This window comes from Podarcis vaucheri (assembly GCF_965113315.1).
Source record: "Podarcis vaucheri genome assembly, chromosome: 10".
Taxonomy (NCBI): domain Eukaryota; kingdom Metazoa; phylum Chordata; class Lepidosauria; order Squamata; family Lacertidae; genus Podarcis; species Podarcis vaucheri.
In genome coordinates, this window is record NC_138748.1 from 58,733,713 (window position 1) to 58,748,382 (window position 14,670).

At 45.0% G+C, this 14,670-nt stretch overlaps 1 protein-coding gene across 3 annotated transcripts in view; it reads left to right on the forward strand.

Moving 5' to 3' along the window:
• PTPRO (protein tyrosine phosphatase receptor type O) overlaps positions 1-14,670 on the forward strand; it is a 128,793-nt gene that overhangs the window by 52,230 nt on the left and 61,893 nt on the right. For all 3 annotated transcript variants that reach the window (XM_082238776.1, XM_082238778.1, XM_082238777.1), the window contains exon 2: positions 8,675-8,948. In XM_082238776.1, coding sequence (XP_082094902.1) covers positions 8,675-8,948 — 274 coding nt within the window. The remainder of the gene's footprint in view (positions 1-8,674; positions 8,949-14,670) is intronic.

Consider the following 14,670-nt stretch of genomic DNA (forward strand, 5'->3'; position numbering starts at 1 on the left):
AAGAGCCAAAGAAAATTGGTTCAGGCCAGGGGTCAGATCTAGTCAATCAATCATTGATTATCTATCATTGGCCTGATGTTACACCCATATGAACATAAAAAAGTGTATGTTGGAGGGACTTGGGAAGCTACCTGATACCAAGCCATTATTGATCCATTTAGCTCAGTATCATCTACACCAGGCTTCCTCAACCTCAGCCCTTCAGATGTTTTGAGTTCCCATCAACCCTGACCACTGGTCCTGGTCATGGGAGTTATAGGCCAACAACATCTGGAGGACCAAGGTTGAGGAAGCCTGATCTACACTGAGTGGCAGCGGGTCTCCAGGATTGCAGATGGGGGTCGCTCCTCTGCCCTATCTGGAGATGCCAAGCGTTGAAGCTTGGGCTTTCTGCATGCAACCCTCTGAGCTGCACCCCTTCCCCCAAATGCAGAACAAGGAGCAAATGCAGAACAAGGACTACATGCAGTTCTTCCAGCATCATTAGTGTTTGGGTGAGGAATTGTTCTCCTCACAAAAGAGAACAGCAGGTGGGATGAGGGGAGTCAGCTATTGAGATTCATACTGCAGGGACCAATTAAATACTGGCAGGGAACTCAGGGGATGATGCAATAATTGCATTCAAAGTTTTAGATTTATGCTTCCCTGACTCTGTGTGGAATATCCACGTTCCCCAGCTGGCAAACAATTGTGTTGTAACTGCAACTATCGGTTTCCTGTGCTCATGTAATGTAGCATTCCTTTTACCCTTATATAAAGTCCGCTCTCATTAGCCAGTTCCAAAGTCTAGTGCTTATCCCCTGTCCATGGTGCTGAAATACCCAAGCCGGGCCATTGTGGCCTGTTGGGGGAATGAAAGACAGCTCACAACATGAGTGGTTGCAGGGGGAAAATCCCAGTACAGTCATACCTTGGGTTACAGACACTTCAGGTTGCGTTTTTTTGAGTTACGGACCGCTGAAACCCGGAAGTACCGGGGCGGGTTGCTTCCAGGTTTCAGCGGTCGTGCATGCGCAGAATCTCAACCCGCACATGCACAGACACGCCGCTGTGGGTTGCGAATGCTGCGGGTTGCGAACATGCATCCCACACAGATCATGTTTGCAACCCGAGCGTCCACTGTAACACAATCATTGTTTTTCATCAATGAAGTCTCTAAAAACTTGTTTGGGTATTGATTAAAACCTCATATATTGAACAACTACTGTTCATTCCTAACATAGAAAATCTAATCATCTACCTACCTACCTACCTACCTGTCAGAGGGGTGTATGTGTGCGCAATTTAGACTAGAATTGCACTCAAGAATTGTACTATTGGGAATAATCTGGCATTGGTAAAGAGATCCATTAGATGAAGTCATCTATCTTCCCTGTTTATATCGTCCTGGGTTTTGAATAAGGCCTGTGTGGGAAGGAGCTTTTTAATTGCATCGTATAATTCATCTTGCACTCATTTGTGTATTTACATGTGCTTATTCACTAGGGAACAGCTAAAGTTTAATTGTCATTGCTTCCTAAGTAGCTGAGTAGGTGGATGCATACGGAGCTGGTAGTTTGTGCATATGGATTAGTCTCATGTCAGAACAGATTCCTTGCTGAGGAGACTGTACAGATTTATAGATTTGTCTTAATTGCTTGAATGAATGCTTCACATCTGTAGAACATGCATTTCAAGCATCCAAAGCAGTCTGCAAATGTTACCTTTGTAATCATAAAAAACAGCCCCGTATCGTAGGATAGCATTATTACTCTACTAATGCAGGTGGAGGGGTTGGTGCATGTGTGCCACAATAGCCCCTGTGCTTTTAAGTGAGTGGAGGTGGGATTTGGAACTGGGAATGAGATTATAGTACATTCACTTAGCCGAGATACTAGGGAAAGAACCATCACTCAGTGGAGGAGCGTGCATTTTGGTTATACAGGAGGTCCTGATTAAACCCATAACATCTTCAGTTAAAAAGGTCAAGCAGAAGATATTGGAAAAGACCTCTCTGCCTGGTATCCTGGAGGGCTAATCCTGGTCAGAATCAAGTGGACATTACTGGGCTAACTGGATAAAAGTTACATTCAGGAATTGGGTTTATTAGTTTAGATTTCCTGGTTATACTAATAACATTGGTTTCTGTGTTCCTTGTACTGTATACTGCACTACCTGTTGCATTAAGGAACTGTAGGTTTTTGATCGATATACTATCATGCTAAATTTTATTTGCACCAATGGCTGTGGTGTGACACAACCATGGATATTATCGGACATGTTGCCCCTCTTTATGCACATGTGCAATTCTGTTCCCCCACCAATGAATATGGCAGGAAGGAGCTGTATGACGGATGTACTGTATGCTGGAATACTGCCCCAAATTCTGTCCCATGATTTTCTGGGTTAATGGGGATACAAATGGATATTTTTTTCTGGAAGCAATTAACATGGAAATGAGAGCTAAACGTCCACTGCATTTTGTTCACTTTTCAGAAGTGGCTTTTAAAAGGTAAATGTAAAGGGACCCCTGACCATTAGGTCCAGTCGTGGCCGACTCTGGGGTTGCGGCGCTCATCTCGCTTTAGTGGCCGAGGGAGCTGGCGTACAGCTTCCGGGTCATGTGGCCAGCATGACGAAGCCGCTTCTGGCGAACCAGAGCAGCAGACAGAAACGTCGTTTACCTTCCCGCCAGAGTGGTACCTATTTATCTACTTGCACTTTGACGTGCTTTTGAACTGCTAGGTTGGCAGGAGCAGGGACCGAGCAACAGGAGCTCACCCCATCGCAGGGATTCGAACCGCCGACCTTCTGATCGGCAAGTCCTAGGCTCTGTGGTTTAACCCACAGCGCCACCCGCGTCCCTTTAAAGATCACGTAGAATGCGAAAATGATCAAGTAAGGAAATGTTGGGGAGATAGAATAAAGTTCTGTCTGAATGCAGCTGAAGAGTCTGACCTGGTATAAGTCAGTGTTCCAAGTTACTCTAGCGTAGTTATTGTATTGTAAATTTAGGCCACAATGTTTGGTCTGGGTTTCCTGAAAGAGCACATGCTTTAAAAGATTGGTGGGTGGGGTAGGGGGAATTTGTTGAGACATCTTTATTACTTCTGTTCAGTTCTGAACTTCTTGCCCTACCCATTCCTGTGCTGGAATCATGACTCCTGAACTCTGTACCTGTTGCTGAGCCTATTCCATTACTTGCCTGAATAAGATCTCTTTCTTACTTACAAGAGTCTCTGCCTGCGTGTTTTGGGTGGGAGCCAGGACAAATGTGTAGATAGGACCAGTGAATGGAAGAGCAGGCATGACTGGTGACAGTTTGCCCCCAAGGTTCTCGACGTTTGCAGAGGAAGGTTGTGCAGGGATGTGACCTCTGAAGCACCACTGGAAGTGACAAATTTGCCACCACTTATTGCAGTGGGAAGTCACTGTGAGTCAGTACTGACAGCATCAGTATGGCAAATACACATTTCATTACTTCTGGTCAGCTACCTTCAGGATTTAATTTGCTAGTGTCACAGCTGGAGAGGCTGTTTCACACCTCCAGGGAAATTTGGCAAGACCTGCCTCCTAAACCAAATGATTGCATCTAGCCTCCTTCACGGTTTATTATTACAAGCATGACAAGCCCAAGTCATACCAAAGCCCTCCGAAAAGCTGGGAGCAGACAAAGACCCTCAATGTACTACTACTACCTGTTTGCTTTCTCTCCCTGCAGAAACACATCTCACAAAGATTTGAGGCCTAGCCTCCAAATAGAGTTAAGGCCAGAAGGTGTTTTGGACTACAAGTCCCATCGTCCCGTACTCTTACCTATGCTGACTGGGGATGGGCTGAAAGTTAGTCTGGGGAGCATCAGAGAGGATGCACTTGGCTGGGGAAAGCTGGTTTACACCTTCAGTTTCATGGAAATAAGTGGGGAAACCTAGAATGTGCCATAAAATCTGTGTGCCTCCTCAACTCTCTTTACTCTCACATGTTCTTTCATTGTCAGTGGGTGGGGGAATCTGAACCCCCCTAAACCACAAGAAAAGCCCTGCTGGGTCAGGTTAATGTTTCATCTAGTCCAGCATCCTGCTTTCATAGTAGCTGCCCAGATGTCCATGGGAAGCTGCAAGCAGGACCCAAGCTCAATAACACTCTCCCCTCCTGTAGCTTCCAGCAACTGGTATTCACTACCATTACTGCTTCTGGCTGTACCCCCTATTGGTACATGAAGTAGAAAATAATGTTGCACACCACCCCAATCTCCACAAGCGGCGTGACATGACAAGGATGTCAGACGCACTTTAGCCTGGGTTTTCCTTTGGAAATGAGGCTCTGCCCAGTTGGTGGTGTCTTTATGATATGTGGTTTGTTTACACATATGTGCAACCTGAGAATATGATGGGGACTGCTCAGAGCATTCATATTCCAAGAGGGTCTCTTGCTTCTCCCATAGGCACAGAAGGCTTGGGTCTCAGAACAGAGAAATCAGCCATGCTCTTTGTCTCTTTGTCACAGTCAGCCCATGTGGTGGTGTTCGCCCCACATCCTCTTCCTTGTATGTGAACCAAGTGAAACTATTCCCCTCTAGCATACATCATCCAAACTCAGTGCTTCCCCCCCCTAAAAAAATGTTTAAGGGTACTCTCATTTTGACTCAAGAAAATCACTTATTTATAGTTCAAATTGGGGGTGGGGAATACAGTAAATGGACAAAAGTACAAAGAACATTTATTACCTCACACATTAAACGCTCACTTCCATCTGAGACTCGGGAAAGGAAATGAGGCCGCCATTGGGGGTAGTAATGGAACTGACAATTCACTGTGCTAGAGTACAGTGGTACCTCGGGTTAAGAACTTAATTCATTCTGGAGGTCCGTTCTTAACCTGAAACTGTTCTTAACCTGAGGTACCACTTTAGCTAATGGTGCCTCCTGCTGTTGCCGCATGATTTCTGTTCTCATCCTAAAGCAAAGTTCTTAACCCAAGGTACTATTTCTGGGTTAGCAGTGTCTGTAACCTGAAGCATCTGTAACCGGAGGTACCACTGTATTTTTTTTATTTAAAAAAAGTTTCTTCTCCTGCTGGATTCACAAAATGTTTAGGGGGTACACGTACCCCTGCGTACCCCCAGAAAAAAGTACTTTCCAAACTGAAATCCTAAACCCTTATTTGTCTCTGCCCACTAACACACAGCTGGAGGAGGGGCTCCACCCCCCTTTGCTGTCTGCCATTGAACATCCCGATGGCTCATCATTTGATGGGATGCTAGAAGCCTTTGTTCCCCACTCAGCTAGCAACCGCCAGGCTGGCTTGGCTTGTTAAAGGTAAAGGTAAAGGTACCCCTGCCCGAACGGGCCAGTCTTGACAGACTCTGGGGTTTGTGCGCCCATCTCACTCAAGAGGCCGGGGGCCAGCACTGTCCAGAGACACTTCCGGGTCACGTGGCCAGCGTGACAAAGCTGCATCTGGCGAGCCAGCGCAGCACACAGAACGCCGTTTACCTTCCCGCTGGTAAGCGGTACCTATTTATCTACTTGCCCCCGGGGGTGCTTTCGAACTGCTAGGTTGGCAGGCGCTGGGACCAAGCAGCGGGAGCGCACCCCGCCGCGGGGATTCGAACCGCCGACCTTTCGGTCGGCAAGCCCTAGGCGCTGAGGCTTTAACCCACAGCGCCACCCGCGTCCCATGGCTTGGCTTGTTAACATAGGCTTAATCCAGGGGTCCAGTGTATGGCACAGTTTAACTCTTCAAACATTGATTAATTCCAACTTTTATTGGACCCAGGAATTTAGGGTGTGACTTGCACCCCACAAAGTCATAACAATAAATCAAGGGTTGCTAGTGAGTGGCAGAGGCCTAGCGGACTATTTGCATTGCTGCCCATAACAGCCTTTTGTTGCTTTGAATACAAGAGAGGGTAAAAGAGAAGTTGTGTTTAATGAGAAATTTTTCATGAATGGGTAACAGATAGAGTTTGCACCTGGTTTCTGAGCACCTGGTTTCTGATTGGTCAGAATGATCTCCAAGAAACCAATCAGGTAGGGGAAGCTTTTATTTGTTTGCGGGGCAGTGAATGACTAATATTTGGTGCATTATAGACTTTGGTGCATTGTTGACTTATTTCGGGGCGGGGGGGTGATAGAGGATTAGTCACACTGCTGAAAGATTTTCAGAACTCCTTGTGGAGGGACACCTAACTGGCTGGCTAACATCCCCACTCGCTATGTTGCGAAAGCAAAGCCATTTCTGCTGTAGGATCTGAAGAGCTGAGGCGTTTGAAGTTGCTCTCCTATGGACAATCAAAGGGCAAAGTGATTCAGAGGAGCTGAAAATATCACCTGGTGCTGACTTTTTGAGCAGCCAAGAGGTAGAGATCTAAGCATTGCCATGCCAATTAAATGGGGGGAAAGGGCTGGGAGTGATGCTGGAACTTTAAATGTGGTCCCTTTTTCATTATAATTACAGTCGCTGCATTTTGGAATTCCTGCAGACCTGGCGGTTTCCTTTCTGACAGATAGTTTGCAATTAATGAAAGGAAGAGGGTTTTTATTTTCCTTCCAAATCAGCCAAAGAATTGATTTTCTATGTGACAGATGGAGAGAGAGAGAGAAGGTTAAACTGTTCCATTTTCTTCTGTACACTTGAGTGACAGAGTTGTCTAATATGAAAAGGATTGAAGCTTCATAGAAAATAAATTGGGTGAGCAGGAAAGATTTGGGCTTCCTTGTGTCTAAGAATGAGTGGATTACCCCTGTTTCTGTTCCTTCATTTTTCTGTGGATTCACTCCACTTCTCCCAAATTCCAGTGTAATTATAGCTTTGTGAAGGAGACATGGGTGAAAAATCACTTTTTTAAAAAATAATAATAAAAACCCTCAGAGCCACACTATTTGTAAAAGACGTCACACAGTGGAGACAATGCCCCTGTGCTGGAATCAAACTTTAAAAACTGGGAGGAAAATCCATGGTGGTAGAGGAAACTTATGGCAATATTTTATATATTAGTGTCTGGGAAGGAAGACTGGTATTGCCATTTGGGTTCGCCCGTAACACACTTGTAGCTTTAATTTCTATAGATACAGAAATAATTGTTGTATACCAGGGTCCTGAAGCTGAAGTCCCTTCTGTCGGCATCATGCCACATATAGGGTGTGATGTCAGAGATGGAGGGGGGGAATATGTGGCCGGAGGAGGCGAGGAAGCAGGAGGATGATTCAGGGCAAGGGGCAGTGGTTTGTGGGGTTCTGTCTGCATTGAATGCCACTCATCGCCAATTTCAGGGCCACTGCTGCCTTGCTCTGGGGGCTAGCAGTGCTGGCATGCAGAATAATCATGTTGCCATGTTATCGGAAGCACCACAAAAACAATCAATGTCCAGACCAGGGGTGGAGGAAGGGGGTGTGGTGGGGGTAGACTGCCCCGGGTGTCTTTGCTGAGGGGGGGGTGACATTGTTGGGATGTGTCCAAGGAAACAGGGGCAATTGGCAGGCCCCCAGCTGGCTCCAGCCCACCGGCCGGCAGCCAGACAATCTCCGGTCCTTGGATCAGCATGTAACTGCGACTTGAGCTTCAGAAACATTCAGAAGCTGAGCACGCAAGCCAGCAGAGAGAGAAAAACTCATCGCAACAGAAGGGCAGATAGAGGCTGTGTAAAGTGTATTTACAGGTATTTCATTCAGCATCAGGACAAAGGGAAGAACATGTCTTCTCCCCTTCGTGTCCAAGCAAGCAGCATAAGCAAAAGCTATACACACAACGGAAGTTCCCAGCAAGCTGTGCTGGAAGGTAAACAGACATGTGACATACAACAACTCCACACATCTGTTAAGGTAGAACAGAATATCGTAACAGACATTTGGTGTGTCGCCGCCCACGACCTCCAAGCCTACCCTGAGCTGTTGGGAGAAGAGGGGAGCTGCGCCGCTTTGCATATGCTCTGCCCCTGGTCCAGAGACCCCCACATCCCTAGAAGCAGTGCTTAGAATGGCAAAACAAACTCTGCCAGTTTGTAGAAATGGCAAAATTGACAGCAATTATTAGAGGCCACTCAAATCAGAGAATAATTAGAGCGTGGGTTGGAGTGAAGGAATACATGAAAAAATATGGTTCTGGAATTGAAATATTAATAGAGAATGTGTAAAACGTGCAGGGGTAAGCAAGAAATAATAATAGAATCACTTGAATAATTATTAAATTATAACAACACAACAAGATGGAAGAAGTAAAATATTGAGATCACACATGGGTGAAGGGGAGTGGGGGTATATGGGAACCTGTAATATCGTTTATAATATAATTTGTTAATTGCGTTGTATTTACATATAGCGAAGGGAAGCCTAGAACAATTAGATATATTTTAATTTAGGTAATCTGTGTAATCAGCTTATGTTAGAAAATGTATATGGATTTTGAATTTGATGTTTGTAAAATTATTTTGGTTGAAATATTTTTTTTAAAATTTTTTTAAAAAAGAAGAAGAAGCAGTGCTCATGCCAGAACATAATTTTCACCCCGAAGGAAAAAATGCCAAAATTGGGAGGGGGTGTTTCCTCTTCCATCCTGATCCTCTCTTTCTTGATCTGACCATTATTAAAAACCTTCCTAAGCACGATCCCCGCCTCTTCTCTGCTGGTGGCAGACAAAACAGCAGCACCTGCTGAGTGGCGTTTCCCAATGCGTTTCTTTTGCTTATTCACTTGCAGAATGCGGCGCCTTTCCACGTGGCAGTGCGAGACGACAACTGCATCGCCGTTTCCCTCGAAGCAGCGGACGTGGTGAGCCTGTCCTCGGTGTACGTTGTCAAAATCACCGGCGAATCTAAGAACTATTTTTTCCAGTTTGACGAATTCAACAGCACTTTACCTGCTCCTGTGGTTTTCAATGCCTCGTACCATGGCCTCTATTACATAGTGACTCTGGTTGTGGTGAGCGCAAACATGGTTTCCAAGCCAGCGAGATCAATCACGGTGTTAACCAGTAAGTAACTTTTAAAAATCAAAGTGAACGCGTTTGAAACTTGGGCAGTATGCCTTTTTGCAGTTTATTGGTGCCAGACATGGAATGGAGAGAGGAGCCAGTGAGGTGCAGTGGTTTAAGTGTTGGACCAGGGTTCAAATCCCCACTCAGTCATGAAGTTCACAGGGATATCTTGGGAGCCTATCCTCCCTCACAGGGTTCTTGCGGGGATTAAATGAGGAGGGGGAGAACCATATGTGCCCCTTTGAGCTATTTGGAGAAAAAGATGGAATATGAATGCGATCACTTAATAAGAGGCAGGCATCCCGAGAAGGAAAATTCACAGCACATCCTGAGAGCCAGCTGCCATGAATATCACAACTGAAATAATAGGCAGGCACACCAGCAGACCTACCAGTCTGCCTTCCTTATGCCTCTGCGTTTTCTGAATCCATGGCCATTCATGCGTTTGATTCTAGGGTGGCTTACCTGTGTCTTTTTGGGGTGTTGCTGGACTTCAACTCCCATCAGCCCCAGCCAGGAGGGGCACTAGTCAGAGATGTAGTCCCTCAACATTGGTAGAGCCACAGTTTAGCCACCCCTGGCTAGTGATCCATTTGGTCCCCACCCCCTGGACTGGGGTTGCTATTTACATATGTAGATGCCAATGTCACCTTTCATCTCTAGGCAAAGAGGAGCTAGGGAATTCTGCTCTGGAGGGTAGGACCTGTGCCAATGACGTCAAGTTAAAGGAAAGGAGATTGTGACAACATCAGGAAAAGCTTTCTGACAGTAAGAGTTGTTTGACATTGGAACAGACACCCTAGGGAGGTTGTGGACTCCCTCCCTTGGAGGTTTTTAAGCAGATGGTTGGGTGGCCATTTGTCATGGGTGCTTTAGTTGAGATTCCGACACCCTTGGGTCTCTTCCAACATTATAATTCTATGATTCTGGGGCTGAGGAAGGATCACACAGTGCCTGGATTTGATTCCTCTTCCCTCCCCATCCCTTTCACCTTGTGTGCCATGTGGTTTGTTTGTTTTTTCGATCGTAAGGCTATGGGCAGGGACTGTTGTGTTTCAACCGACTGCATGCAAGTTTCTCCTGCTAGCCTTTTTTTTCTGCTTAAGAGTGCAAGCTCGCCAAATAAATAATTAAATGAAATAAATAAGAAACGCCCCACCCCCCTCAGTCTGGACCTGGATTCCCCCACATGCCTGCCTGCTATTTATTAAACAAAAGCCACGCGCCCTGGAGTCAAACACGTCTAGTTTGGCCCACAGATGGAGAGAAAGCGGTGACAGGAGTAGAAAAATCCTGGCGGAAGACGGTTTGAAAAGACACGAAGAATGAGAAGGGGAAGGCGGTAGGGTTTTCCCAGTGTTCGCCGACACTCGGCGGTTTAAACACCACCTTCTTTATATTGCGATCCTTAATTACCATTGTTGTCAACGGCAACCTGTGCGGCAGTCGAAACTCGCCGCGCCATATGGCTCCCTGTCTGCTAAAGATCACTGGCGTATGGAGACCATATGAGAGCATATTGACAGAGCGCATGCCTAATTGCGGCTGGGCCTTACAGACTGGCGTGCCACTTCGATCCAGGCGGGCGTCGTGCTCCCAGCCCATCCGCCGGCGTCGGCTGCCGTGGGACACAGCAAACGAGGCCCCCAAAGAGGCCTCACTCTGCGAAATAAGCATCACCGAAGCAATTGGTCCCTTAGTTGTCCTTTGACATTTCACCACAGTTCCTCGGGGCCTATTGATGTTTGCAGGAGAGCTGCTCATCACTGTCACATCTCTCTTCAGGGAAAGAGCGCACAAGTCTTCAGAACAATGGCTTGAATGTCAGCCTAATATGCTTGAGGCTGGCGCTTTCCTGCTTAGGAGTCGCATGGGCATCTGGTACATGCTATCTTCAACTACCTTCACTATGAGTCGAGATAGATCCTGTTCACGTTTTTCTTGGGTGTTAATGCAGGGTGCATGGAAATTGCTCAGAATAGAAATGTAGAGTTGGAAGGGACCACGATTGTCATCTAGTAAAACCTGCAATACAGGAATCTTTTTTTTTATAAGATATTTATTGCCATTTTTAAACAACAAACTTAACACCATACACATAACAAACAAAGAAGATCAAAGAAAGATTATAAAAAAGAAGAAAAGTAAGAAAAGAGAATACAAATAAAATAGAATTGTTCATATATCGTATTTTCATAATCTTTGGACTTCCTCACATCTCCCTTCCCTGCGTTCCCAATCAGATAATTATGTGCAGCAATTTGTTACCTTACTTCCATTCTTATTTTACGAATCTCAAATATTCTATTCCAACTTTAAAATGTTATTGTCATAAATTAAACTGCTAAATTTGAGCATAATAATACTTCAAATTTCATCATTTCCTTAAACATCACTTATTCTCATATGTCTTACAATACATTAACTGCTGCCATGTTGGACTCGATGGCCCTTGTGGTCTCTTCCAACTCAATGATTCTATGAACTGTGCGTTCTCCTAGCATTCATACAGTTTGTAATGTTTTTGTAAATAGTCTTTAAATTTTTTCCAGTCCTCTTCCACCGTCTCTTCTCCCAGGTCTCGAATTCTTCCAGTCATTTCAGCTAACTCCATGTACTCTGTCAGTCGCATCTGCCATTCTTCCAGTGGGGGTAAATCTTTGGTCTTCCAGTACTTTGCGATGAGTATTCTTGCTGCTGTTGTTGCATACATAAAAAGAGTTTTATCTTTCTTCAGCACCCCTTGGCCGGCAATACCCAGAAGGAAGGCCTCTGGTTTCTTAAGGAAGGTATACTTAAATACCTTTTTTAACTCATTATAGATCATTTCCCAGAAAGCCTTTACCCTTGGGCACGTCCACCAAAGGTGAAAGAACGTTCCTTCAGTTTCCTTACATTTCCAACATTTGTTATCAGGCAGGTGATATATTTTTGCTAGCTTGACTGGGGTCATGTACCACCTATATATTATTTTCATAATATTTTCTTTCAAGGCATTACATGCCGTGAACTTCACTCCGGTGGTCCATAACTTTTCCCAGTCAGCGAACATAATATTATATCCAATGTCCTGTGCCCATTTTATCATAGCTGACTTGACAGTTTCATCCTGTGTATTCCATTTCAACAGCAAGTTATACATTTTTGCAAGAACCTTAGTCTTACATTCTAACAGTTCTGTTTCTAATTTCGATTTTTCCACCTGGAAACCTATTTTTTTATCTGCCTTAAAGACCTCCCTAATCTGAGCATAATGTAACCAGTCTCGCACTTTATCCTTTAGTTTCTCAAAGCTCTGCAATCTCCAAGTATCTCCTTCTTTTTCTGTTATTTCCCAATATTTCGGCCAGTTGGCCTCCATATTGAGTCTTTTCTGGGCCTTGGCTTCCATTGGTGCAATACAGGAATCTTTTGCCCAACGTGGGGCTAGAACCCACAACACTAAGATTAAGAGGTTTAGGCTGTCAGGAGGTTGCTCAGTTAAGCCTCCCCTGAAAAAGAGGAGGTGTCTCAATAAATAAAAGAGTGGAAGGAGGGCACAGGTTTGCATAACATCTGCTGGGGCTGATTTAATAATAATTATAATAATAATTTATTATTTATGCCCCACCCATCTAGCGGGGTTTCTCCAGCCAATCTGGGCGGCTTCCAACAAAACACTAAAATACAATAACCTATTAAACATTAAAAGCTTTCTTAAACAGATGTCTTCAGATGTCTTCTAAAAGTCTGGTAGTTGTTGTTCTCTTTGACATCTGGTGGGAGGGCGTTCCACAGGGAGGGTGCCACTACCGAGAAGGCCCTCTGCCTGGTTCCCTGTAACTTGGCTTTTCATTGCAAGGGAACTTCCAGAAGGCCCTCAGCACTGGACCTCAGTGTCCAGGCAGAATGATGGGGGTGGAGATGCTCCTTCAGGTATACTGGACCGCGGCCGTTTAGGGCTTTAAAGGTCAGCACCAACACTTTGAATTTCTATGTACAGGTGTCCTTGTGGAAAGGATTAGTGCAACAGACGTAGGATGCCATGCCTCTCACCTTGGCAGGGGAGAGTGTGACCAGGTGATTTGAGGGTCTGCTCCATCTGCTGTCCAGGGGCTCGCTGTTGATGACAGGCAGTTCTGACGCCCTTACCTGCTCTCCCTTTTTAAAGGTTTATTTCTCTTTAAACTGGGCTCACACCAGACAGCCCTTCAAATGGAGGGCTCCCACAAGTAAAAGCCACAGGACTGCCCTAGCTGGCAGCCAGCTTGAGTGTTATGTAGCATAGTGAGAGACGAGAGAGAGAGAGAGAGAGAGAGAGAGAGAGAGAATATATGTTCTTTCCATCCCAATTGCTTCTTGCTGAAGTCTCCCTCCCACCCCCAGGTTTCAAACAGCACTACAAAGCTCCTTTCCAGGCTGGCTGGTTCCCAGGGGGGAGGAAGCACTCTTATTAGGGTCTGGGGAGACACTGTTCTATTTTGATCTCTCCCCCCCCCGCCCCATGTGCATATGAGGAACTCTAAGAAAATAAAATACCTAGGGAAAGTTCCTCTATTTATTCCCAATAATTAAAATTTGACTAGGCACTGGATTCTTAATTATCTGCTCTCTCCGCAATGCCTTAGAGAGGTGAGGAAGCAATATTAGTGGAGCCTAACAGAAGTTGTGCTCAGAGCAATACCATAGCATACCTTCGCCAGTACCAAACCGTTGGTTTAATGAAAACAACTTGCCATATAATAGTAATTTTTGGAAGTCCAGAGACCCATCCTTTGTCAATTAAAACACACAATAAAACACTCCCGTCGAAACAACTCGGTAATCAAATCAGGTTGGCAGATTAAAAGAATGTCCTTGCAAATATCCCATGAGCTGTGGGATAATCTGTTGTAGCTTGGCAAAGATTTCTGTTATCTAGTGGTTCAGTGATAGCAAGAACAAAAAGGGTTATTGTTGGTTTTTTAAAAAATGAAACACATTAAGTTAGGTATAACTCAAGTGTAGAGTTGGATTTGCATATGCAGTTCCCCCCTGTGTATGAATAATAAGGTACAGGAGGTCATTGGATCTATTCGCCAATCCCCAAATTCACCATTTTGCATTCAGCTCCACCTCATCTGTTATTTTGCACCTGCCTCCAGCTGGTGGATCTCAAGGTTCTCTGAAGAAATGAAGAACATTCAGCCAGCCTAAAGATTGCCCATGCAATTTTGGTTTCCATAAGGCAGTGAAAACCACTGTACTATGTGCTCCAAAGTCTGCTTACTCCAAGTTTGTTGTGCATGAAGTCAAATGTGACACCCAGCTCAGAGGTGGAGAATGTGCTTCAGCTGAAGAAGCTTCAGGTTGTGTCTCTGACATCTCTGGTTAAATGGGAGAGGCCCTTGCCTCACATCCTGGAGAACCACTGCCAGTCAGAGTAGGCATTATTGATCCAGGTGGACAAGTTGCCTAACGAGGTATAAGACATCTTCCTCTGAGAGCATGGAGGTTGCAGCCAAGCCTGTGAATTGGCTTTAGGCATCAAGGAAGAAAATCCCCAGATTTATTTTTCTTTGAATGAAATCTGCAGCATGAATCTCAGCCAATTTTATTGATGCTTTCAAGATACTGTTTTCGTTTTTGGAAAGCAATTTAAAACTTTGCTACTAAAACAACATGCTTGCATCATCGCTCTTTCTCCATCTAGAGGCTTAGGTTTTAAGGCAAGCCTAATAATATAGTCGAGTCTGGGTCA